Source organism: Rhea americana, unplaced genomic scaffold (assembly GCF_003343005.1).
Source record: "Rhea americana isolate MKP2758 unplaced genomic scaffold, rheAme1 scaffold_68, whole genome shotgun sequence".
Taxonomy (NCBI): Eukaryota; Metazoa; Chordata; class Aves; order Rheiformes; family Rheidae; genus Rhea; species Rhea americana.
In genome coordinates, this window is record NW_028186845.1 from 2,032,205 (window position 1) to 2,055,019 (window position 22,815).

A 22,815-nucleotide genomic window follows, 5' to 3' on the forward strand; every position below is an offset into this window, starting at 1 on the left:
ATATTCTCTCTCTGAAAATGGAATTACAAAAAACACATACTCTGTGCAGATTTCAACCCTGAGGCATATGACTGATATTAACAATCAGAGAAGGTTGTTCTAGGTTGTTCTGCTCTGGCCAGGCAACTCTATCTACTCCAGACAAAAAACAAAAACAAAACAAAACAAAAACAAACAAACAAAAACCACCCTCTGTTCTCTAAAATTCATACCCTTCAATTAGGAAGCACATAAACTAGAGACAGAAAAAAGCTACTCAGGGTTGTACTTGTCCCTCTACTCAGTCACTCACAACAGCATACAAAATCTTGCAGAAGTCAAAGTAAAAGAACAAATGAAACAGCCCGAAAGAATAATAAGTATAAATCATACCTAATTCTAAATCAGATGTGACTGAACACAAAACATGAAGCGATCTACTGGTTATCCTAAAATTTTAAATGTACAGAGTATCTGGTCTGAGAACATTATGTGCCAAATTATCAGAACATATTTGTTAGTCATAAAGAGAGAACTGCATCTGTGTTCATTGTATATACAAATGAGTGTTTATGGACATGATCTAAAAAACTAGCCAGACAGCAGCTTCAATATGAAGCAGATAAAAAGGCATCAAATTAACACTTCTTACCTTTTAACTTTTTCTTTGACTTCACACGTAAAAAGTGGATCAACCTAGAAAGAAATATACACACAGGTATATGGCACTACTTTGAAACTATAGTGTACATTTGAAATATCCAGAACAGAAAAACAAATACACATCAATTTTAGTGCATTTTTGCTACAGTATTTAAACACATAAGTAAATTGAGCTTTAAAAACATACCAGAGATAGGTTATTCGGTAGAGGAACTTTGATTCTTGGGATGAGTGCTCTTGTGAGTGATCGATAGGTAGAACAGGCCTCTCGCTAGGGATGTTAATGCTCAGGAGAGCGCATGTGAACTGACTGCTCCACTTGTAAAGCTTTACGTGGCTGCTCTTAATTCACGTCAGCTTTGGGCACCCTTAAAAGGGAGCTTTCATTTTTTTTTGTCTTCTGACACCCCTCTGGCTGCAGGTTCTAATTAGCTGTAGATCTACTTAAAATGAATGAAGGATTGGTYTCCAATCGCCTTGCTAATGCTTCCATAATTCAAATGACTGATTTGACAAATAAAATCTAAGCGAGGAACAATGCACTGATGTGCCAAATATCTTTATGTATGAGGTAACAGCGYGATGTAGGAAAGGTACTTTTCAGGCTTTAGTTAACACAGGAAGAGATCTGTGTATAACTGAGACAGTCAAATAGATTTTATGCACGTTATGCATTTTGCTTGAAAATTAATAAGCAAACTTATACAAAATAAGCTAGATTAAAAATTAAGATGGGCAATTAACTCCAGAAAGTTTATTTACAAAGCTTAACTAAGTCTATTATTCTCATTTAACACGAAGCAAACAGAATTTGGAAATCCTTAACTAGACATGAAGAACAGCACTGGACTTGYTTTTATCAAGGCAGACTGAATATATTAATTTATGACAGGCTGTACAGCACACAGCAGTTGAAAGCACTGAGGACAGCACGGCTTATTTTTTTAATGCATGCTAATGTGTTATTTCTTTGTTATAAAATACAAGATAGAGAACAGTAACAAAACAATTTAGAAAACTTTTGAAAAAAAATCAGAAGTGATTTAATAGCTGTGACTGTGTATTTTGAAGAAAAGAATAATTAATGTCATGAAACCTAGGGCTTCATAAATCAAAATATTCAAGCAAATCACTCTTGCATTCTCGAATAATTCCTACTCCATGTAAAAAACAAAAAGCTCACRTAACTGCTTGAGAAAGTATTTTCAGTAACAGTATGGGAGAAAACAGGTGCCCTTTCCTGAAGCACCACTTAATCCTGGCAACAAGGTATGACAGCAACTTATACTCTAACCGATACGCCAATTCAAAGGTTCCTTGGATATTTTATACTGAACTTCATGATTACTATTTCTACATAAGCACYTTTTCAGCTTTCTCTCCAAAGTACTGTTTTAATGCCAAGTTCCTCCCACGAGGAACTATACTCTGTTTCCATTGAAATCAATGGAGTACATGCAAGTGATTTAATGAGCAGTGAGATATTGGCTTTTGCTTTTCTACCTTTAGAAGGATGAAAAAAGTATGGTCTGTGACTCATAAAAGTTGTAAAATATTAATTTCTATCCTATCTACTCCTGTGGAAGCCAAGAAATTGCCATCTGTCCACAGTCCTGTAAGCTGTATTCCAAGAAATCTGGCCTGAATATGAAAATTCAGTTAAAATACTACTTTCAGGATGGGTGCAACAATATTAGGGAAGCAACAGTGATCCCTGAGAGCTACATTTAGGAACTTGAGGGGGCACAGTCATCATAGTCATCTAACCACAGTCTCAATATAACAGAAAATTAGATTTAATTAAAGCTGTTCAGTAAGTTGGAAACGCGCTTCAAAGACRTGAAAGCTTCCTAAGCCAATTGACTATGGCAGGCTGCCTAGGAACACAGCACATTCTCAGAAGAACCTATGGAAAAGACAGGGTTATTTCAACCCAAAGCCTCTCAACAGCCCAGCTCCTTCTACAGGCAGAGGGGTGTTTCCTTCCATGCTTTCGTTTGTTATCCATCAATGTACCAGGCAAACGTGCTCATAAGTTATCTATCTTTTTTTTTTTTGTTAAGCAATCGTTTGTGCATTGATCTTTAACACAGGGAAAGCCTTCAGAGAGCGACACATTTCATCGGAGATCAGAGGAAGGCAGCTTGCACAGCACGAACAGCTTCTATCAGAGCGGAYGACGCACGGACAGTGCGGTGGGTACGCAGCAAGGAACCCCACCTAGCAGGACCAGGAGTCCTATTAACGAAGTTCTACTCTGCTGAGAGGCAAAGAAACACCTGAGACATGTTCAACACTGCAGAAAGTCATGGATCAAATATTGTCCAAAGATGAAGGTTTCTGTTAAGCACAGGACCTACAGTGATCAAAATCCAGGGGACCTTCTATAAACGAACTATGCTAAACAGCTATGAGCTCAACCTGAAGAAATGGTACAGAAACACCTTCATTATGATGCTGGGACTATTGTGGCCATCTAAGCTTTGTAGAAAAAAAATCTCAGSTCTTAGTACATTCAAAGTTCTGTCAGAAAACTGCCCTGAGTAATAGAGAGTCAAAAGCTATTTCTGCAAACATTCAATACGCGTAGGGAGTTTGCTCGGTGTCTGTGGTTTGCAAGGTTTTGACAGTATCACTGGGTAAAGAATCAGCTTTATTCACAGCAGCAGGTGACCCCACATTACAATTTTTATCTGTCCAACTGTTGAACAGGCACAGCAAGAACGAGCRTCCCCAGAAAAACACAACTGCTGTCTGCGGCAGAACGCAATCTGCCTGCAGCAAACGTACCAGAAGTTTAGGAACCTGACTAACGTACCGAATTCAGCCCTTCTACATCAGCTTCTCCGAAAACGTAACGTCTCCTGATCTAACCTGCAGCACTACTACCTCAGTCTGCGACAACTAACGATGCAGTTTTCAGTCAGCTGAAACAATTTGKCAAACGGGATCTAAATCAGCAAAACTTTAAGTCTGAAACAAAAATTGACAACCCACTGTTAAAATATTGAAACAGTTRATTTCAATATTTCTAACAAAAATTTCAGTTGAATRAAGTTTTTCTTGAAAAACAACGGAACWGCGGGTTAGAAGAGCTGTCAGCATAACAGTGGAAGTAGCTCTTTCCTTTTAAAAATATCTCAGTGAGTAAGACAGTTATTTAGGCTGTAGCTCTTCAGGCTAAGGAATTTAAAATTTTAACATCATCTCCTATCTGAGATTGCTAATTACTGTGCTGTGGGGTATCCTGGAGCAGAATACAGACTGCTTAAATATTATGTGAACAAAGCAATAGTGAAGAAAATGAATTTTGTAAGAAATAAGAGATTATGCTCTGAATTAGGCAGAAAATAGATTTGAATCTAGCCTTTTACAACTTGACTGATGATCCTGCATTCTGGTTACCTGAGTAAAAACAATGCTATTGTCTTTGGCTTTTATTACATATGACCAAAATTTAACCACTCTATTATACACTAAATGAAAAATCCCTCTTGACAGGAAAGATTTTTGGGGGGTGAAAAAGACCTGTGATATTTATTTTTTAATTTCTTATTGATCTAGAGCAAATCCTCTGCAATTTTAATAATCTCTGTCCACACATTTTCAAAAACCCGTGACTTACATTATCAAGGATTTCCATATTTCTATTAAGGAGGTACTAGATTCTCTCTAAGAAAATATTAATTATCYATACATCCTAATCACTTGCATGCCCAACATCTTACCAGAATTCTAAAATCTGTAAACAGAATCTAATAAATAGATATAACCACATATATATATGCATCTGTATGTGTGCACATATGTTTGTGTATCTAAATTCATACATATGCAGATATAGAACTATTGTTATCCATGTTCACCAGCAGAACGATGCAAATCACTGTACTTGATAATGCTCCCAAAGATACCACAACAAATCAGTGACAGCCAGAAACAGAACTCATACCTCAATAGTTCTACAGAAAGGAAGAAATCACTACTTTTGATCTACCTTTTTATGAATAAGTAAGCTTAAATTGTAGATATTTTACAAAATTGTAAGCTCAGATATTTAAGCAAGATTTATCTGTTGCATTGAGTTCTTCTGGAAGTGGGGTTAAGGGACTATTATTCGCCAAGCAAGTTGAAGGATGTTTTTACGTACAAAGGAAGTACCAAAAAGCCCAAGTTTATAAACACTGACAAGGCAGTTAAGGGAAAGCAAGTACATCAGAGTCCAAGTTACTGAAATGCTGTCATGATGGACAGTGAGGAATTGCTTAGCGTAGCAGAAGATTGTGGAATGTATGCCATAAAAATGATGAAATTAAGAAAAAAAAATAAAGGTTGTATATAGGAACAACTTTCCAACACTAAAGTATGTTTGCACATGGAATATTCTTCCAGAAAGCAGTGAGAGTGCCATTAGYTGTTTCATTTTAAAACCAGCCCAGAAAACAGAGTAGGTAGCAGTCATAAACTATAAAGAGATGGACTACATGACCTGATAGGTCCTTCCATCTCTGGAGGCAGATATTCAACTAAAACTGTCTCAACAGGAATAGAAAGAAGTTGGATAGCTGAAAAATAGCTGTCAACAAAAAACAATATCACTATAAACACAGATAGCTGTCAATGAAAAACAATATCATTATAAACACAGTAGTATTCTGTACTGTCTACAAGAACAGTTAAGAATCACACAGAGCATACAAAGCAGGCTTCAAGAGGCTACCCAACAGCTGAACACAAGTTTTGTGGTCTTAACTTTTAAAGAGTTTTCTAAGTTTCTATTCTTGGAATGTAGACATGCTAAAAATAAGCTATTGTTTCAAATTACTTCATTATTTAAAACAGAAATGGACAACAGGAAAAATGAAGCAGGAGATAAATGCTGAAAGTGTTACATTATACAGGACCTCATCCTGAGACAACTGTGCTTTGCAAATGCAGGAAAAGGCCAATAATCTAATATAAACAAAGCAGAAAACAGCACACAGACCTTTTTAAATTCTTAATTACTATTATTCTTAATGTATTCTTTTTTAATATTCATAATAAATATGACTTGTTTCACAGGTAGTGCCACTGATTCCCACAGGATCTTGTGGTCTGAGAAGTAACATGAGTAAAAAAAGTAGAGCCAAACACCAGTAGAGCCAAACACATGGAATGTACCTGAGATTTATTTTAGCTCACAAAATAATTCTCTAATTGGCCCTCCTTTAACAATAATTTAATACTATGAGAGAAACATGCTTTTAAATGTTTGAAGGAGGTTCAGTCCTTGATCCCTTCTATGCRTTGCTATAGGGTTATTTCTGGTAGCTTACTGTAAAGACATTAGCTCATGAAAAATTAAAACAAATATAAAAGAGAACCAAAATTCCTAAAATCMACACTGGAGACAGCAAGCGCATCTCTTGATTCTTCAATATAGCTGCTCTAGATTTACCTTTCATCCCAGTTCACTTTCAAATCATTTTGTATATTAGYGTGGAAATAATGCAGATAAAAATCAAAATGTAAAATTTTTTTTTACATAAAATCCTATGCCCTGAAATTTACAAAGAACAAAACTGAATGAAAAAAACAGAAAAATAATTCTTATTTGCCCATTCAGATTTTGTGTATTTTGTCATATATTAGATTGCCTGCAAGTTTTCTGGGTCACATGAAGTCGAATCAGAGATGAGACGGATAAGAGAGACCCAGAGATTTYCCAGGTAAGATAATGAAGCTTTTAGCACTCTTTTAGCACCCGCAAGGATTTTTTCCTTTTTCAAATGACACAGCCAGTAGCCTTATCTTTTCCACTGTTTAGATCAAGACTACAGCCTGTTTTTTCAAGACTTCTGCTGCTATGGATACATATGCAGCACAATTAATTTTAAGTCCTACAAGTAGGGTTTTTTTTTTTTAGTTTGGAATATACTCCATTGACATAGGCAACATAGTAGAAGCAAAAGTCCCTCTCTCCAGGGCCTTGGGAAGCTGCATAAAGGAACCTGGAAGAGCACTTAGGTAGCTCAGAGACTTGCATTTCCCCTCACTCATCCCAATTTTCAGCGCAGTCACCACCATTGAGGATCTGACCCCCMGCAAATACTGTGCTGGCAAATATTTAGGTAGGGTATTGGTTAGAGGTAGATGTGGGGATTCTTCCTCTTTCTTACATAGTTCTGAAAATAATAATTAATTTGGTAGTTTGTACTTTTTTAGTACTATACTTGACAAAAGTCATAAAAACATCATTTACATGTACATGGAAGATTCCTTTTTAAAGGCCTCAATTTCTGCAGGTGAAATCAGATCTCAGAGTGGTAATAACAGAAACAGTGGTGTATACTCAAACAGGTTTTAAGAGACTACAGAAAAAGAAATCTGTCATATGCAGAGGGCTAGCAGAGAATTTCTGCAACACATTTGCCACCTTTTAAACATTTAAGGCAGACTTAGACTTAGCTAAAGAGGTCCACACTTCCTTTTTCAGAGGTGTTCAGACTGGTCACTTGCTAAAAAGTCATGATACCTGATTTAAAAATCACTCAAAAAATAACAAACTTCATGCTATTCAACAGGTATAGAGAATCTGATTTAAAAATCCAAATATTTTTACACTTTTTAATTTTCAAAAGCTGGTTCTGTAGTCAAACGTAACACTAAATGTTTTGCTCTAAGAGACCATAACCAATGAATAGCATTACCAAGGGATACATGTGAACTAGATACAAAATTAAGTACTCCAAATGAGTCTTTTACAAAACTAGCCCAAGCCCTCAGAATATTCACTATCTGCAAAACGAATCTTCAGTTGCTGTAAACTCTTTAGCTCTACTGATGACAGTTTGCATTAAAACAAAACCAAACCTTAAGTGAACAGTTAGGCGAAATCAGTGCACATCCTCTTAGAAACCCCTCTTAGCTTCTTTCCCTTTTAGCATACAAATTATGCTAAGTGAATATTCTTTGTACTCAGTGAGTCAAACTCAYATGCACCACAACAGAGAAATAAAGGTTGAAATCTGAAGCCTACACAGTCCATATATTGGGGAGATAGCACCAGAAGCCTAAGCTCTGCGAGGTATGAAAAATACTCACTGTGGCCTCTCAGCTAACAGCAGAACCTTTAACTTTGGTCTATCCCACCAGTGTCTGTTCCACTTCCACAGTTAAGACCAACTGAGAGTAGCCTTCATTACTACGTTTGTATCTTATTATCTTTATGAAAGTTAGAAGCCCTTTGACTCAGGTTCCWTTTGGAAAGAATTATGGTAGTATCTCGTATGTGAGTAAACAGAACTATTTAGTAATAAACAAACTAATAAAATAATAATGACAGTAACAACTTACTGCAGGTCCAATTATGCCCAGATGGACACTGGGTTCCTTGCTGTGCCAGTCTAAAACAGAATAGGAGAATAACTAATCACAAATAATAATTTAAAATACTAGTATTTAAAAAGCAGACAAAGTAGTCTTCTTCCTCTGAAATCAATGTAAATAGCTGCATGAATAAAGCAGGTAGCATTAGGCAAATGTTGTAATATCACTTAAAGGACTGAATACTCAGCATTCAAACAATTAGCATATCTGAAAGGCAGTCTTCAGGATTTCTGCCTCATGCAGTCTCTTATGACTCAAGGGTTATTTAACTAAGCTCAGATATTCATTTTCAATCATCTCAAGAGAACAAGGCTTTATAGAATGCAGTGACTCTGGCCACTAAGCCAAAATGATTTGGATTTTTCCTCCTGTGTGAAGGAAGGTGTAGAAACAACTGCAACCATTACAATTAATAATTACATTATTATGTATGCAAGAGAAATCTGCCATTCCTCAAATACCAGAATAGATCCCATAGTAATGAATAGTAGTAACCAGAAGTAACTAGAACAGTAGTAATCACAGAATAGTAACCAGAATAGTTACTTTTAATAAAATACATTTATTGTTAACTGTCAGAAGGTGGTGAAGTTGTACATAAAAAAAATAAATGGAATCATTAAAACTAATTTTCCAATTTGGAACAGCTGAAYCTTTTACAGCCACAAGTTCAAAATYTGGCAAAAACAGTCACCCATGTGACTACGAGAAAAACTCAGCCTAGCTTACAGTACTGAGCTGTAAGGATGGGTGGTAAGATTGGCTTGTAATTTTAATGGTATACCTTAGCACACATGCAAATGAGTGCACCAGCCTCAGGGCAATAAGATTAAAATCTTATTTTAAAGTAGGTGAACTCTTCTTTTTTCTTCCATTAATATTGTATGCAGTAGCAAAATAGTTTTGCCAACAAGTAAAAGCATCGAATATTGTTTTGTTTTTAATGTTCTTTTATTCCCAGCAGGCAGGAAAAGACAAAGTACAGAAATAACGTTGCAGCAGATCAATAGTTACATGAACACTTTTTTTTAAAATATAAATATAATATGAAGTTTTTTGCAATGAATAAAACAGCTTATATCAAACTTATAAACAGTAAAAGAAATGCATCTGAACGAAATGCATCCAGGGACAACATAAGAGTATGAAGAGGAGCRGGCACCTACCTGAAAATACATCTACTAAATACAGAGGGTCTTTGATTCTTCGAACTCCACATATCAAAAGAAAAACATGTAAATTGTCYATGTCTGTAGGAATGTCTGAAAGAAAGTATTGTAAAAGTCTGAATGCAAATATCAAAGTTAAACACATTCAAAGTAATTATTTCATGAATGAGCACATACAACAGGACTTAATAACAGCAGTAATAGGGTGGATTCTGAAAAATWCTCAGTGTTCTTCCTTTGATTTCAGTGAGAAATAATTTCAGCAGAGTCAGTTAAATTTCRAAATTAGATTCCATAGATTTCCACCAAATTCCAGAAAGCTCAAAGTCCCTGATCCTTAGGAAAAGTGTATCTGGCAGATGCTGGTAGCCCCGCACAGTTGCAAGGAAACCAATTTCAGCRCTGCCTTTATTTATTTATTTATTTAGCTTATTAGAAAGGAAAAACCAGAAGGGGGGGGGGGGAAGTAACACCCCTCCCCCTGCCCCGAACAGGCATACAAGCTTTGTGATTTGAATCAAAATTCACTCTAATTAAAAAAAGAAAAAATCCTGTAGCAAAACTCACACCTCAGTAGCTCTACTTACAATATTAAGTACAACCCATTTTCAAAGCATTTTCCTTGCATCAGGGGTAAGATCCAAAGCGCAATAGGAATCACTACCGCTCTTTGAAATATTAGTCTATTTTTACAGATGGAGTGAATACGGACAGACATTGAAGCCCTATACTTAGAGTGAATTTGTACCAGAAATGGGATTGAGACTTGCTCTTACATAAACCCTCAAATCAATTCACTGGAGAACTCAATCATATGTACCATTTTACAGGACATAGGAGTTTATTTTCAGAGGCAGAAAATGTGCAGGCTTTGAGGAAAAAAAAAAGAAAAAAGAAAAAAAAAAAAGTTGGGAGGCTGTGTTCTTGGACACCAGAACCCAGCTTTGACTGCCTGAGCAACTATACAAATCAGGGCATTTCTCAATTTTCTACTCTTAATAGGAATAAATATGCTTCTACATAACAACTCCACACCTGCTTCAAGGATATTGTGAGACTCAGTTGATCACTGTCTGTAGAGATAACAGTTCTTGATCTGAAACACATTTTGCTGTGAAAGATCAGGTCAATGTCCAGCATTAGTGCCAACATTGCTGCATGGTAGCTAACCAGAAAATAAATTACTGCAAAGCATTTATTTTAACTATGGAGAAGAAAYACAAATATAAAATATATTGGGAAAAATCTCAAAATGCTTTTTTTAATATTCAAAATATCTCAAATAAATTTGAAAATATACAACAAAAATAYGTTAAAAAGTTAATTTTGTAGGTTATATCAAAAAAGGAAGAAAAAACTATCTGATGTATGATATTGCAGTTGCCATTGGCTCTCTGAGAGCACAATTAATTCAGAACATAATTCTGGAGAAGGGTCATCATGCGATGAACTTTGGTAAAGTGTGCTTATGATAAAATACACAAATCGCTGAATGAGCATACATAGCAACACCATAATTTAATAAACACTCATTTTCATGTTTGATTTACTRCACAAAACAAATCAGTTTGCCATCCTTCACTTCTCCTGTCTATTGAGCTCATGGCAAGGATAGATGACAYGTATCTTCTGCCACGAGGCAACTTAACAAGGACTGTCAAGCCATCCCCTTCAGCAGCAGGCTGCCTGGGGACACCAACGTGCRGCTCCCGCGCTGGGGCGACGCTGCAGCACTGCCAGGAGGGTGATGCTGGTGCAGGAGATGCTGTATGATCAGAATTGCTATCTCTGGGATTTAAGATTAATAAAAGGAGGATAACTGCAGCGGCACTGTCGTCATCTTCTGAGAACAACTGAGCTGCCTCACATAGCATCGCTGAGTTGATGCGATTTATAATCTAAGATCGCACAAACTTGCTACGAACTTACTTTACTTCACCGGGTTGTACGCAGCAGGGCTAACTTAACTGAAGGGTCTGTTCCAGGCCCTGGAAGAAACAGGCTAGAAAATAGGCCTTATACCTCTCCTCGTGTCAAGGAACTAGATTAATATGAGCTCTGTATCCAATCTCTATTGCAGATGGAGGGGGAATCAGAAGCATGGTGATTTACGACATTCAAGTGCTATTGCTTTAAAAATTAAAAGCCAGTTCAGGGGCTTTAAAATATTTCCCGTCACAGAGTTCATTATTCAGTTTGATTTAATTTAAATAGCTTGAACTGTCGAGAGTGGCTGCAGCAGACAAGGTAAGTAATATGCTACTGTTTATTAGACCAAGAAATAATTTGTAATCTATAACACACAAACATTTGGATTGAAAAAGCCCTTTCTTCGGGTCCATTAATACTCTTTGTTTTTATGCAGTGTAGCAATGATTTCAATTCATTGACCTAAACTCATGACCTAAAGTCATGACCTAAACTCACAAAAACAGGTTACTAGAAAGTGTCAACAAAATTCAGATTGCATTTTTAATTATCCGTAACTCACTTTAATTTATGAACTCCCACCTATTGATGTTCAATTCTGCTATTTTGGAACTAAGAAAGTTAATGCTGAAAACACAGTCAGATAGTAATGAATAACTAGATCTCACTGTTATCTCTCCCAGAGATTATAGAATTATAATATTCTTGATACAACTCCAATCCTCATTATGTTTGAAACAACTTCTTTTTACCTCTTAGCACCTTTTTGTTTCCATCTTATTGCTTTCAGTCTTTTTGTTTTATTAGATAGGGGTTTTAAAGTACTTTGAAAAGCCCTAATAGAGCAGCTCTAATCCTGAATGCCACTCTGCTGCCTGTAGGGAAACTTTAACCCAAAAGAGAAACTGCAAACAGGCCCTACAGACAGTAATTTTACTTTGTAGTTTGGATTTTTTTTCATTCAATTCCTGTGGCACTTAGAGGTACCTTTTCAAAAATCTCATGAATAACAGTCTAATTATTTCACTAGTGAAATTGCCTACAGCAATTATTAATATTTGTTTCTGGAAAGAGCCGACTGATTTGATTTTTTTTTTTTTTTGAAAAGGTATTCACAAGACTCAACTCTCACTGGCAGATTATCCCTTTTGTGCAACTTTACAGAACCCACTTGTCTATTATGAAATTTTTTGCACTTTTCTCTGAATACCAGACATTAGGCACACTGGACTACATCATATGGCATTTCTAAAAAATCACCAGAGAAGGGCTATTCAAGGAAGGATTCACCTTGCCTCTACCATTCAATTTAGTGAAGCAAAAATTAGTTACAGTTTTATTTTACTGTATGTTGTAGATCTTGGTCATCCTCTAATTCATTTTTATAGCCAGACTTTCCCCAACACAATCCACTTAGAAACATATGAAGATATTCCTGAGAAGACTGTGTTACCAGAGCATCACTGCTGCTCTCTGCTGCCGGCAACACGTTCATTCTCTGCCTGCTTAAGACCAGACTGAAGCAGCACTGACATGTCTCATTCCCTTTCTGTCCATACACTGAAAAYGGTTAACTTGCACATCAAGACGATGCTTCTATCAGCTTTTCCCCACCTGTTGCTTTCTTAAGCTTGCTACAATCCCTGCTGTGAGAAAAAACAACCTCTAGCCATTTGTACAAGAAAGCAACCGYTTTAGTACGCTTTGTCCTCGCAAGAACACTAATGAGGGAAACATATTAACTGAGTAACTGCAGTAGTGGCCTTTTACAAGCTACAGCCCTGTCAGCTGTGTGAAAACTGATACTTGAAAGAAGGTATCTTTTCCTTTGAGCTTAAACAAGACTTTTGCAATCTGAATTTTTGCCATAGCTCCACCTTTCCCAGAAAGTCTACTTAAACGACAGTAAGACTTTACTGCCGTGTGTGTTTTAGTTCTGAGATAGAAATACATAAACATGRCACAATCGACTGATCTGCACTTTTGATACATTCATTGTGCCACTATCTTGTTCGAATGGCACACAAACCCCCAGGCAACAAARAATACTTGTGTCTATTTTTCCCTGCTTTTCTTAGCATTACAAAAGCAAAGATTTGAAACAGTACTGTGTGCTTATCTTCTGGTTCATGCACCTTACRTTTGCTTTGCAAGGAAAATACAAAATGGATTTGTACATAATCTCTGACAATTAAAAAAGACTGCACGGTACAGGCTGTCCGGCCGTCCTTCAGAACCGCTACACACTGAACGTAAGTCTCACCACTACAACCAACACTCGTGTCACTGACTAAAATAATCGTTTAAYGCCAGTAAGAGTCGCCCTTTAAACATGCCTTGTCAATATTAGTCTACTGCCTGGTCTGATCCGTTATTCTGGCCTTATCTGTAAAAAAACAGTCGCACATTAGCCACGGCCAGTCCTGAGCCCGCTTCGCAGGTCACCAGTTCAGCAAGACGCGAGAGGGTGAAGCCGCACGCGCGACTGACAGGACTACGGAAACGCCACTCGCTCCTCTCATCAGCCTGACAGCACGCTGTCCGGACACGCCGCGCAGGACCGCAGGGCTGGGAGCTGAGACGAGCAGACCCTGCGGCAGGTCAGGCCCGCCCCGGGACCGCCCCAGGCAGGAGAACTCCTTCAGATGGGAGCAGAGGTGGCGTTACGCTGCTCACAGCTGAAACACAGCAATGTAGCCTCGGCACTTAACGTTTCAGGGTGGAACTGCACGGTCGCAAGGGGACCGAACTACTGTGCTAGTGTATCTGTTGACAGCATTAGAGCCAGGCACAAAGYGTGTTGTCTTAATAAATGAAATGCGATTAATAGTCAAGACTCGCGTGTTCTCCCGCTGGCTACGAGTCCGGGTCGCAGTGCGGCCTGCACAAAGCGCCCCAGTAAATCGAGACTTGCCTATCTAACCTCACCCATCCGCCTGCAAGCAGAAGWAACAACTGTTTGATAGAAAGCAATGGCCCTGGGTTTAACTTCTGGTAAACTCTTTTGTGGTCTTCAGTTGAAAGTCAGAATGAKAGAATGGAATATTTTAAGGGCAGGGGAAAACGGTTTGGGAACACAACGCTTTCCTGTCGAGGCCTGCAGATACGCCGTTCCTTTCCTAAGATCCTAGTTTGTTCCTTACCCAAACTTGGACAATCATGTTTGTAACATCAAGTCTTTTTAGAACAGTAATTTTCACTAGAAATAATGTACTTACTAAAAAAAAAAAAGGTAAAGGAACTTGTCTTAGATACACTATGATAGTTCACACATGGGCCTTTTAAAAAAATCTTAGATGTCAGGATAGTATAACAGGAAAACAGATAACACAGAAATCAGAATCACTTCTGAAGCATTAGTAAAGACACTGTTTTTTTATCAGAAAAGCAAGAGTAAGTACAAATATCATCCAAACAGATTTTGAAAGAGTAGATTCATTTAACCTCATCCCYCTAGCTACAATCAGGAGAAAAAAAGCTTAGCAATTGTGGATGTACAGTTTAAAAAGTTTACTGCAAATCTTTAATCTTATTGAAAAGCTGCAGGCCACTAAGTGAATGAGTAATATCAAGCATCAGCTTTTTGAGAAGTAAAGTAGCAGTCTGAGAATATCTTATGTGACTTATTTTCTTACCACTTGTTCACATAAAGAAAATAAAAATAATTTTCTTATCTAAATTCTTTGCTGTGCTTTTGTAGGATGTTTTAAAAATCTCTATGGAGGGGAAAAACAAAAAAAAAAAAACAACAATTTTTCATTCAAAGTTATTATTTTAGACCTGACTCCACAACCTCACAAAACAAAAGTTCTTAAAACAAGTTCATTCATTTATAGCTTAAAATCCATTTTTACTAGGGAGTAAATATGTTTATCAAGTATATTAATATTAATAATTTATTAATTTATATCAATATACTTGAGAAACGTGATTGGTTTGTATTAATTTATTAATAATYTATTAATATTAATATTGTATTTGCAGGTTATAACGTAGAATGCAAAGATTTCCGAGTAACATAAACACTGCTTACGGTCACAACAGTTCTTATCAATACTAGGTCCAAAATAATAAATGGTTTTAGGATTAATTTTCCAACCCCTGACTTCAAGTTCACAGATGTGTTCTAAGGATCTTTGGATGACCACACCAGGTCCACATGGGCTTACCCATCCAAATTCTATTCTGTTCAGAAGCAAAGTCTAAGCTATGGCAAGATGGTGAAGGTGAATTACCTTTCTCATTTTCCCTTCTATTCACTTTCAACCACAGCAGGTCTTTTATTCCYTTTGAAAATTGTTCATTTATCTGTCTCCAACACTTTAGACAGGTCTCCTAGAAGGAGGAATCTATAGGTTTCTTGCTGAGATTTTGGACTCAAATCTGGTTATTTTATTTTCTTGAGTTTGAACCCTGAATAAATCTTTCCAACTCTGGCATATATTTTTGCTAACCAGAGTCTTTTAACTCTTCCTTATTCTTTGTATTCATATCTTTGTTCACACAGTAGAAATACCATTCATTAACTCTTTTAGTCTCTTGGCACCAAGAGTCTGATTTCTGTWTAAGATATTTAAACAATAATTCTACATCTCTTTTTCAGGTCAACTAYTCAAAACAGGTTKCTCAGAGAAGCCAAGTTTTCCACCCTGTTTAACATGGCAGTGTCCAGCTTCAACATTCTGTCTTATTTTACACTGATTCTGAAATTTCTGTAATTGAAGTCACTAATGAAACAGAACTTAGCAAATTATTAGCCAAATTAGGTCTCATTTTAGCAACATAAYTAACAATCACCCTCAGCTCTYAAACATGTTCTTACGTGTTTTATGAAGTTGAGCTTTTATTCTACAAAGCAATCGTCCTCAAAAATTAAGGGGAACCGACAGAAATCTCTACATCCAAAATGTTTAAAAGTCAACAACGCACTTAATATTTGCTGGAGTTTGCTAACATGTTTGTGAAGACAACAAAAGTTGAAAGAACCTAGTAACTTCTAGGGGCAGCTCTCTAATCCAGAAAAATTAGACTGCAAGATTCTCTAGCATTCCTTTTTTTCCTGTATCTCATTATTTCTAGCAGACCAGATAATAAAAGAAAGTCTGTGCTTTCAGATCTGCGGAGGAACACAGTTTACTGCCACTGTCATACCATTATTTCTATAGCTAGCTGTATATCTGCATGAACTTTTACTACTTAATTTGCCTTATGCATGTCCTTTTTTTCCCTGAATAGCTCTAGGAAAATATAATGCCTCTGTAAAACCCTGTCTGTGCCATGACAGGTCATGTAAACTTTTCAGGCTCTGAAATTAGCCTTGCTATGAAGCAGAGATTACCTGAGAGTAGAAAAAAATCAAACACCAAAAGCATATCCCACATTTTATTTGATAGTATAGTAAGCATCTTATTTTATGATTCCATGTCACCTCCCAGAAAATCAGGTTTTAGTCTTGTCTGTCAGGCAGACGTGCTTTCCCAGTTCATTAGCATAGACTTCTAGTTATCTACTCCTTCTAATCACACAATGGCTAATTTATGAGGGTTTACATCGTCCGTGCTTCAGCCACCTTCCAGTGAAATCAAAAGAAAGCTTTCATCAAGGTATGAGGACGTCAAGCCAGGCTCTGTGCTACTACGTAGCTATATTCCATTCTTGAGCTAAGTTGTTAGAGAAGGTCAGCCTCAGTTTTCACATTTACTTACACTGTCTTGTCATTTTCTGTCACTTAATTTTCCACAAAAGCCTGAACTTTCATTGTCTCTCTGAAGCCCACAGACAGGCATCTTAAACTGATAACAAAACTGATTATGCTGTAAATAGGTTCCCACATGACAAAGGCAGAGAAGACGATTTTGATCAGCCAGTCCGGCCTCCAGACTGACAGGCTGCAGCACTTTCCTAAATAGCCTGAGTTACTCAACAAGTTGTCTTGTTGAAGTCTGTGTTGAAATTTGGGCTTGGTTCAGCTTTTTGGTTTGGCTACTGTTGCTTACAGTCTCTCTCTTATAAGACAAACAGCATGAAGCTGACTATAACTACAATGCAAATTAACTTTAAAAGCTCTCTTTTTTGTAGATTTAGCCAATAAATGTTTTAACAGCCAGCCACTGAAAATGCTGCCGCTAGGAACTAAGAACAGTAACTCTACAAACACCACCGCTGCAGCTCTTAAGTCTGCTGCTGAGTCTATGAAGAAAATAGTGATTCCAAGATTTTTGTGCTGAAATTGTRTTGCACCCATAATGACGACAATAAAAATCTTTTCAGAGCACTGCTTCAGTTTGTATTAGGCAATTACCATGTATATTAGCCACCCAAAGTATCAAATGAAAGCTAAGAAAGACTGAGTTTCCTTAGCTTTTATTTTAGTACTATTCACATTTGGGGGACAAGAAAGGGAAGGGTGTATGAGTGTCTGACAGTAAAACGTATTTGCCACATTCTGCCACTCTCAGTTAACACTGAATCTAAAATTAAATTCTTTCTGAGGSTATTCTATGGATTTACAGTGACTATTCATGTAGTGGTGTGATTTTAACATGAGTCAAGTGTTAAGGCTTTCTATGACTGAGAAATTCTATACAAAGAATATTCATATGAAATCTATTCTATAAAAGAATCTTGAAATTTTCTGAAGGGCCTATTTCACTTTAAAGAATAACTTGGCAATGTGTGGCCTGATTATCAAGGATGCTTATCACTAGCAGCTCAAATGCACTGCAATTGGTATGGTAGGTATGCTGTTTCTTTACAGCCTGTCCTGGAAACCCTGAATTTGACAAGTCCAAGGACACTGCTAAGGATACAGGCAAGAGTTACCTGGGGAAGTATTTCCCACAAAAATCATTAATTGCCTGTAGATGTAGAATAAAAATTCAGGACAGAAGTTAAAAAAAATAGATATATAAAAAAAGAAAAAAAAAGATAAATGCCATGAGGTGAACCACATCGGACAGCTTTATCTGCATAAAAGCTAAGGATCTTTTAAAGTGCACTTGATTGTGTAAGCCTACACTATCCAAATGGTATTCTTMTGAGGAAAACTGTCTTCAATTTTTAATAGTCTTCTAGTGATTGCTCCAAGTTCAGTAGAATTTTAAATACTTTAAGCACTTTGAAACTGCAAATCCCAGGAAAAGCATTTCAATGGAAACTTCTAATTAGTCTGTGGCAAGCAAAMGGTAGAGCCAAAAACCTGCCTCCATATGCAATATTAAGAGAAGTGGTAATTGCAGCCTGCCACCAGAGAGGGAAACAGAGGCAAGACTGAGAAGATGAATGAGATGAAAGAGTCATAAAAATCAGTACTGAATAGTTTGATGCCAGTTTTCAAGTTATTATTTAACAGACACATCTGTTGGAGTCACATTGCAGTTTTCTTTTCATRTGCATTTTGAATTATTTTGCACTTGTGCATTAGTACACATTAGGTAAAAAAACTGTCTCCAATATATCAGATGAAATGCACTTTAGGGGGAGCTTCCCTCTCCTCAATCTGTTGACTGTTCGTTTAATCATGAAATGGTTGGACATGAGATCTAATCAACACTAGGGCTACACTAGCAATGACAAATCACTTCACTTCAGAAAATTATTAATCTTAGTGGCGCTGTACTTGTGTGCCATGATTTACTGAGAATGAAATAACCTCACAATGCTCAATTTAAAATTGGACACTGGTTTTGAATAATGGCACACATTTACTGATGTGATAAAGCAATTGAATAGCGTGGGTTCATTTCTAACAGAGAAAACAGCTGTACTATCAGAGACCACACCAATGAATATCACATTGAAATAATTTTTTCCCCACAGTAAAATGCCTACAAATTCTTCTTGTGGGGCAAGACAGCTGTAGCAATTAAGTTATTGCCAAGATCAGGTGACTTTAAATTAGTTCACCTGCTTTACATGCTATTACATTAGTGAAAACAAAGACACTAGATCAAGACCAAATAATAAAACATCAATGCATATTTCCCTTCTGCACTTGATGTGCTCTTTTGCAAAAGACATACGCAGTTTCTATCACACAGTTGTAAAGAACATCATGGCCAGGTATTGCAGCTCTGGTCTAACTTACCTTCTAGGGGATACTGAACCATAAATCATGACCATTTTATCTTTTCATGCAATTCACATAGTGCAGCACACAGCTGCAATTCATTACTGCAAAGACCTGCAATCTGGAAGCCACATGGGTAGTTTACTAAATAACATTTCAGAGCAGAATTCTGAGTAGCACTTGATATTCTATCTGAATCTAATGAGTTTTATATTTTTCATATCATTAAGCCATTTTATTATAGAACTAGTTAATTCTCATATTCTAAAATTCTTACCAGAATGACATCTATTAAGCATAAATATAGGGAATATAGCAAAAAAAAAAAAAAAAAAAAAAAAGATTTTTACCTGCATTTTGTAGAAATCTATACCAGTCAAAAGTTTCACTGGGTGTAGTCTTAATTCCTGTGTTCAAAAAGTAAAAAAATACATTTTTTTTTTTTACTGGTCACTGGATGGCTGAACTAAGTCTGAACTTTAAGTCTTGTCCTGAGAAAACAATGTTTCTGTCAAACACACTGAATTCCAGATACAGCTGCTCCCATATCAAACTTCCCATCCAAGTTGCCTGGACTACATTTTTGCAGTATTCACGTTGAAGATAAAGTTTTGCTCCATCATGTAGTATACGAGCTTCTTCAGTAACCCAAGGAATTATGCCCATTTACATCATGCTGAATTTGGCCTCTTAAAAATCTATATATGAGATAATATTATGTGAGGGAGCTTATTATCCCAAACCACACACAGGTACAGAATTTGGTTTATTCCAATTATTCCAAATAGATACAACTCAGCTCAGACCCAAATCCTTCCTCCATGGCAAAACAGGTAAAAGAAATTTATATAAAAATAAATATTAGTTTAAACTGAATGTTAATTTAATTTACTTGTTTTGCTTTATACTAAGAATTAATTATTTTAGTAATGAAATTATTAATTTAACTATTCATTTATTCTCCTAGCAAACTAAACCCTCCAAGGGGCTTAAATACAGGTTAAATATCCTCATAAGGAATATTTCCAAAATAACTCCTTTGAAAATATTTCACTTTACCTTTCAAAAAAATATATATATTATCTAATATACAGTCAGTTTTGAAGTCTATAGACTATATCTATAGATTTAGGTATACGAAACTGGGAGAAGAATCTGAAGCAGTCACATCTAAAATGCTGAATTGAATGTTCCCTGAGCTACTCACTTAAGTAATATACTCCAGATTAGATACTTGTTTGATGTCATTTTTTCTGGGAACTCAGCTCAGAGTACATAAAGGAATTTGGAGCTACAGAGAACAATCATTCAACACTTTGTATGAAATCATATTGCACATCTAATCCAAAGCCCATTGACTTCTGTAAGCTTGGGAGAAAGCTTGGAGTTACCCTAGTTTTCAGATTCCTACTGTAAGGCACCCGGGAAAAAAATTATAAAGTACTAAATGATTTGAAAATTTAAGGTAACAGATTGAAATAACGTTCCAAGTAAAGTCAATGGCAAAATGTTCAACAACTTCAGTGGAGTCGGGACTTCAGACTCAATTCCCATTTAAACAAAATATATCCAGGGCAAAGAAGACACATACATAAACATATAGGTACTAAATAACAAGATTTAAATAAACTGACTGCCTTCGTCACTCTTTCAAAACTCTCACCTTGCGTTTGGACATATATTTTCTTCCTAGCATCTGGCTTTAAAGAGAAAGAGAAGAAAAGTAACTTTCATAATTCACTATAAAAAATCCGTTTAGTAAAAAAAATAAAAAAATAAAAATAAAATAAAAAAACCTACTAAACCTACTATAACAAAATAGTCATCAGCCTGATTTCGTTTTGGCTACTAAGAACCAAAACTGGCCATTAGAAAGGAATACTTTATTAAGACCAAAAGCCAACAAAGTCAGCAATTCAAACTATATTTACTATGAATATTTACAGTATCAGTGAATCAATTTTGTAAATAACACAATTACCGGTTCAGTAGAAACTTATTTTTTGTTTATATCCGTATCATTTCTCATAATCATTAACATGCTCACTGCATGGAAAAATAAAATATTTCCATAGAAAAGAAGATTTCCCACTACAGAACAGCTTTAGTTTCCAAAAATACTCGTTTAGACAGAAAAGTTATAATTGGTTTCAAAACCACAGTGTACATCAGTATGTAATAGAATTTTCAGACACATCAGGCATGCAACAAACCCTACTTACCTGTAACCTTCTCAAAGATTGCTGTCAAATATTTAGAATTGTCTATGCAGGAAAACTGGTCAGTAGTAGTTATTGCAGAAAACTCTCAAATAAAATTGCACAAGAAATTATTTAACTATTTTTAAGTACCTAGTACACAGTAGAATAAGCAAGTTCTTATTTCAATAAATTTCTATAATGCCAGCTGTGGAATCATATGTGTTTTTCCACGAAAACAAAGAAATATCCTTGWTATCTTTCTGAATTTGCCAAAAACAAACAAAAAAAMCACACCACCCAAATCTTGCAAACAAGCAGAGTCTCTCTAAGCTCAAAATACTTAAGCAAATCTCTGTGTTCAGACAAYTCCTAGGTGTTTTAAAAGCACTCTTTGCGATGCCCGTGAAGGAGGAAGTTCAGACATTACTCAGATGGTATGTAGTCTCCAACAGTTTCGCTCAATATACCCTTGAGTGTTTCAGTTTGCCATTACATTCTTTCAGTCCTGCTAGATCTGTTGCTTAACATCTCTTCATAGCATCCAGAAACGAACAGCATCCTGCACAGCATCAGTCTGGCTATCTCAGGGGTAGATCCTGTCTCCTCACCAGTGGCGACTTCATCATGCCGAGAGGCACAGTCCTTTCTCAGGCTGCATCTCTGTGAGTCACCAGTCTTTGGGCTGCCGTGACTCTRAAGTGCAGATAACAATATTTTAACTAGTTCCTAAGAATCATAGAATTGGTAAGGACAAAAAGGACCTCTGGAGATCATCTAGGCCAACCCTCAAATGAGTGGCCCGTACAGGGATCAGACCCGCAACCTTGGCATTACTGGCACCATGCTCTAACCAACTGAGCTAAACCTAACCCCCTAAAGACTTTCTGGTGCTGGTTCCACTGGGCCTTGAACCCAGGACCTTCAGCATGTAAAGCAGATGTGATAGCCACTACACTATCCCTCCACCAGATGGAGAAAGGACTGCTACGCTGCCCACCCAGCCACCCCACCCTGGGCAGTGGGATACACTGCTGGCACACAGACGACACACTGATGAACTCTCCAAGCTAAATACTGTCACGAAGATACGCCTCTTAACGTGGAGCGTTGCTGGAAAAGCAGAGCCAGAGTTAAACAAGGCAGAACATCTCAAATAGCAGCGGATCGTGTCAAGCTGCACATAGTCTTCCCTTCTCCTCTCTCCTCCGCACCTTATCCTTTGCAGCAGGCTGCAGTCTGTGAAATCGCAGTTGCAGGTAAATGACTTCAAGGCAGGAAGAAAGCTTGTAGTGAGAGAAGAAAGATTTAACACAGACACCAACTGTTGAAGCAACCAGTCAGCTCAGAAAATAAGCCAAGGAAAGGCTTATTTATTTATTTATTGGCTGCAAATGCCTTGTTTTTCTACTATCATTTCTATGTGACTGCCCCCCCC

The 22,815-nt window shown here is 36.7% G+C and overlaps 1 protein-coding gene across 1 annotated transcript in view; it reads right to left on the reverse strand.

The window, feature by feature from the left end:
• GLT1D1 (glycosyltransferase 1 domain containing 1) overlaps positions 1 to 22,815 on the reverse strand; it is a 59,849-nt gene that overhangs the window by 18,289 nt on the left and 18,745 nt on the right. The window contains exons 5-9 of the mRNA XM_085321072.1: positions 20,843 to 20,879; positions 19,530 to 19,586; positions 9,180 to 9,275; positions 7,981 to 8,030; positions 632 to 675 (exon numbers count right to left, since the gene is read on the reverse strand). Coding sequence (XP_085177198.1) covers positions 632 to 675; positions 7,981 to 8,030; positions 9,180 to 9,275; positions 19,530 to 19,586; positions 20,843 to 20,879 — 284 coding nt within the window. The remainder of the gene's footprint in view (positions 1 to 631; positions 676 to 7,980; positions 8,031 to 9,179; positions 9,276 to 19,529; positions 19,587 to 20,842; positions 20,880 to 22,815) is intronic.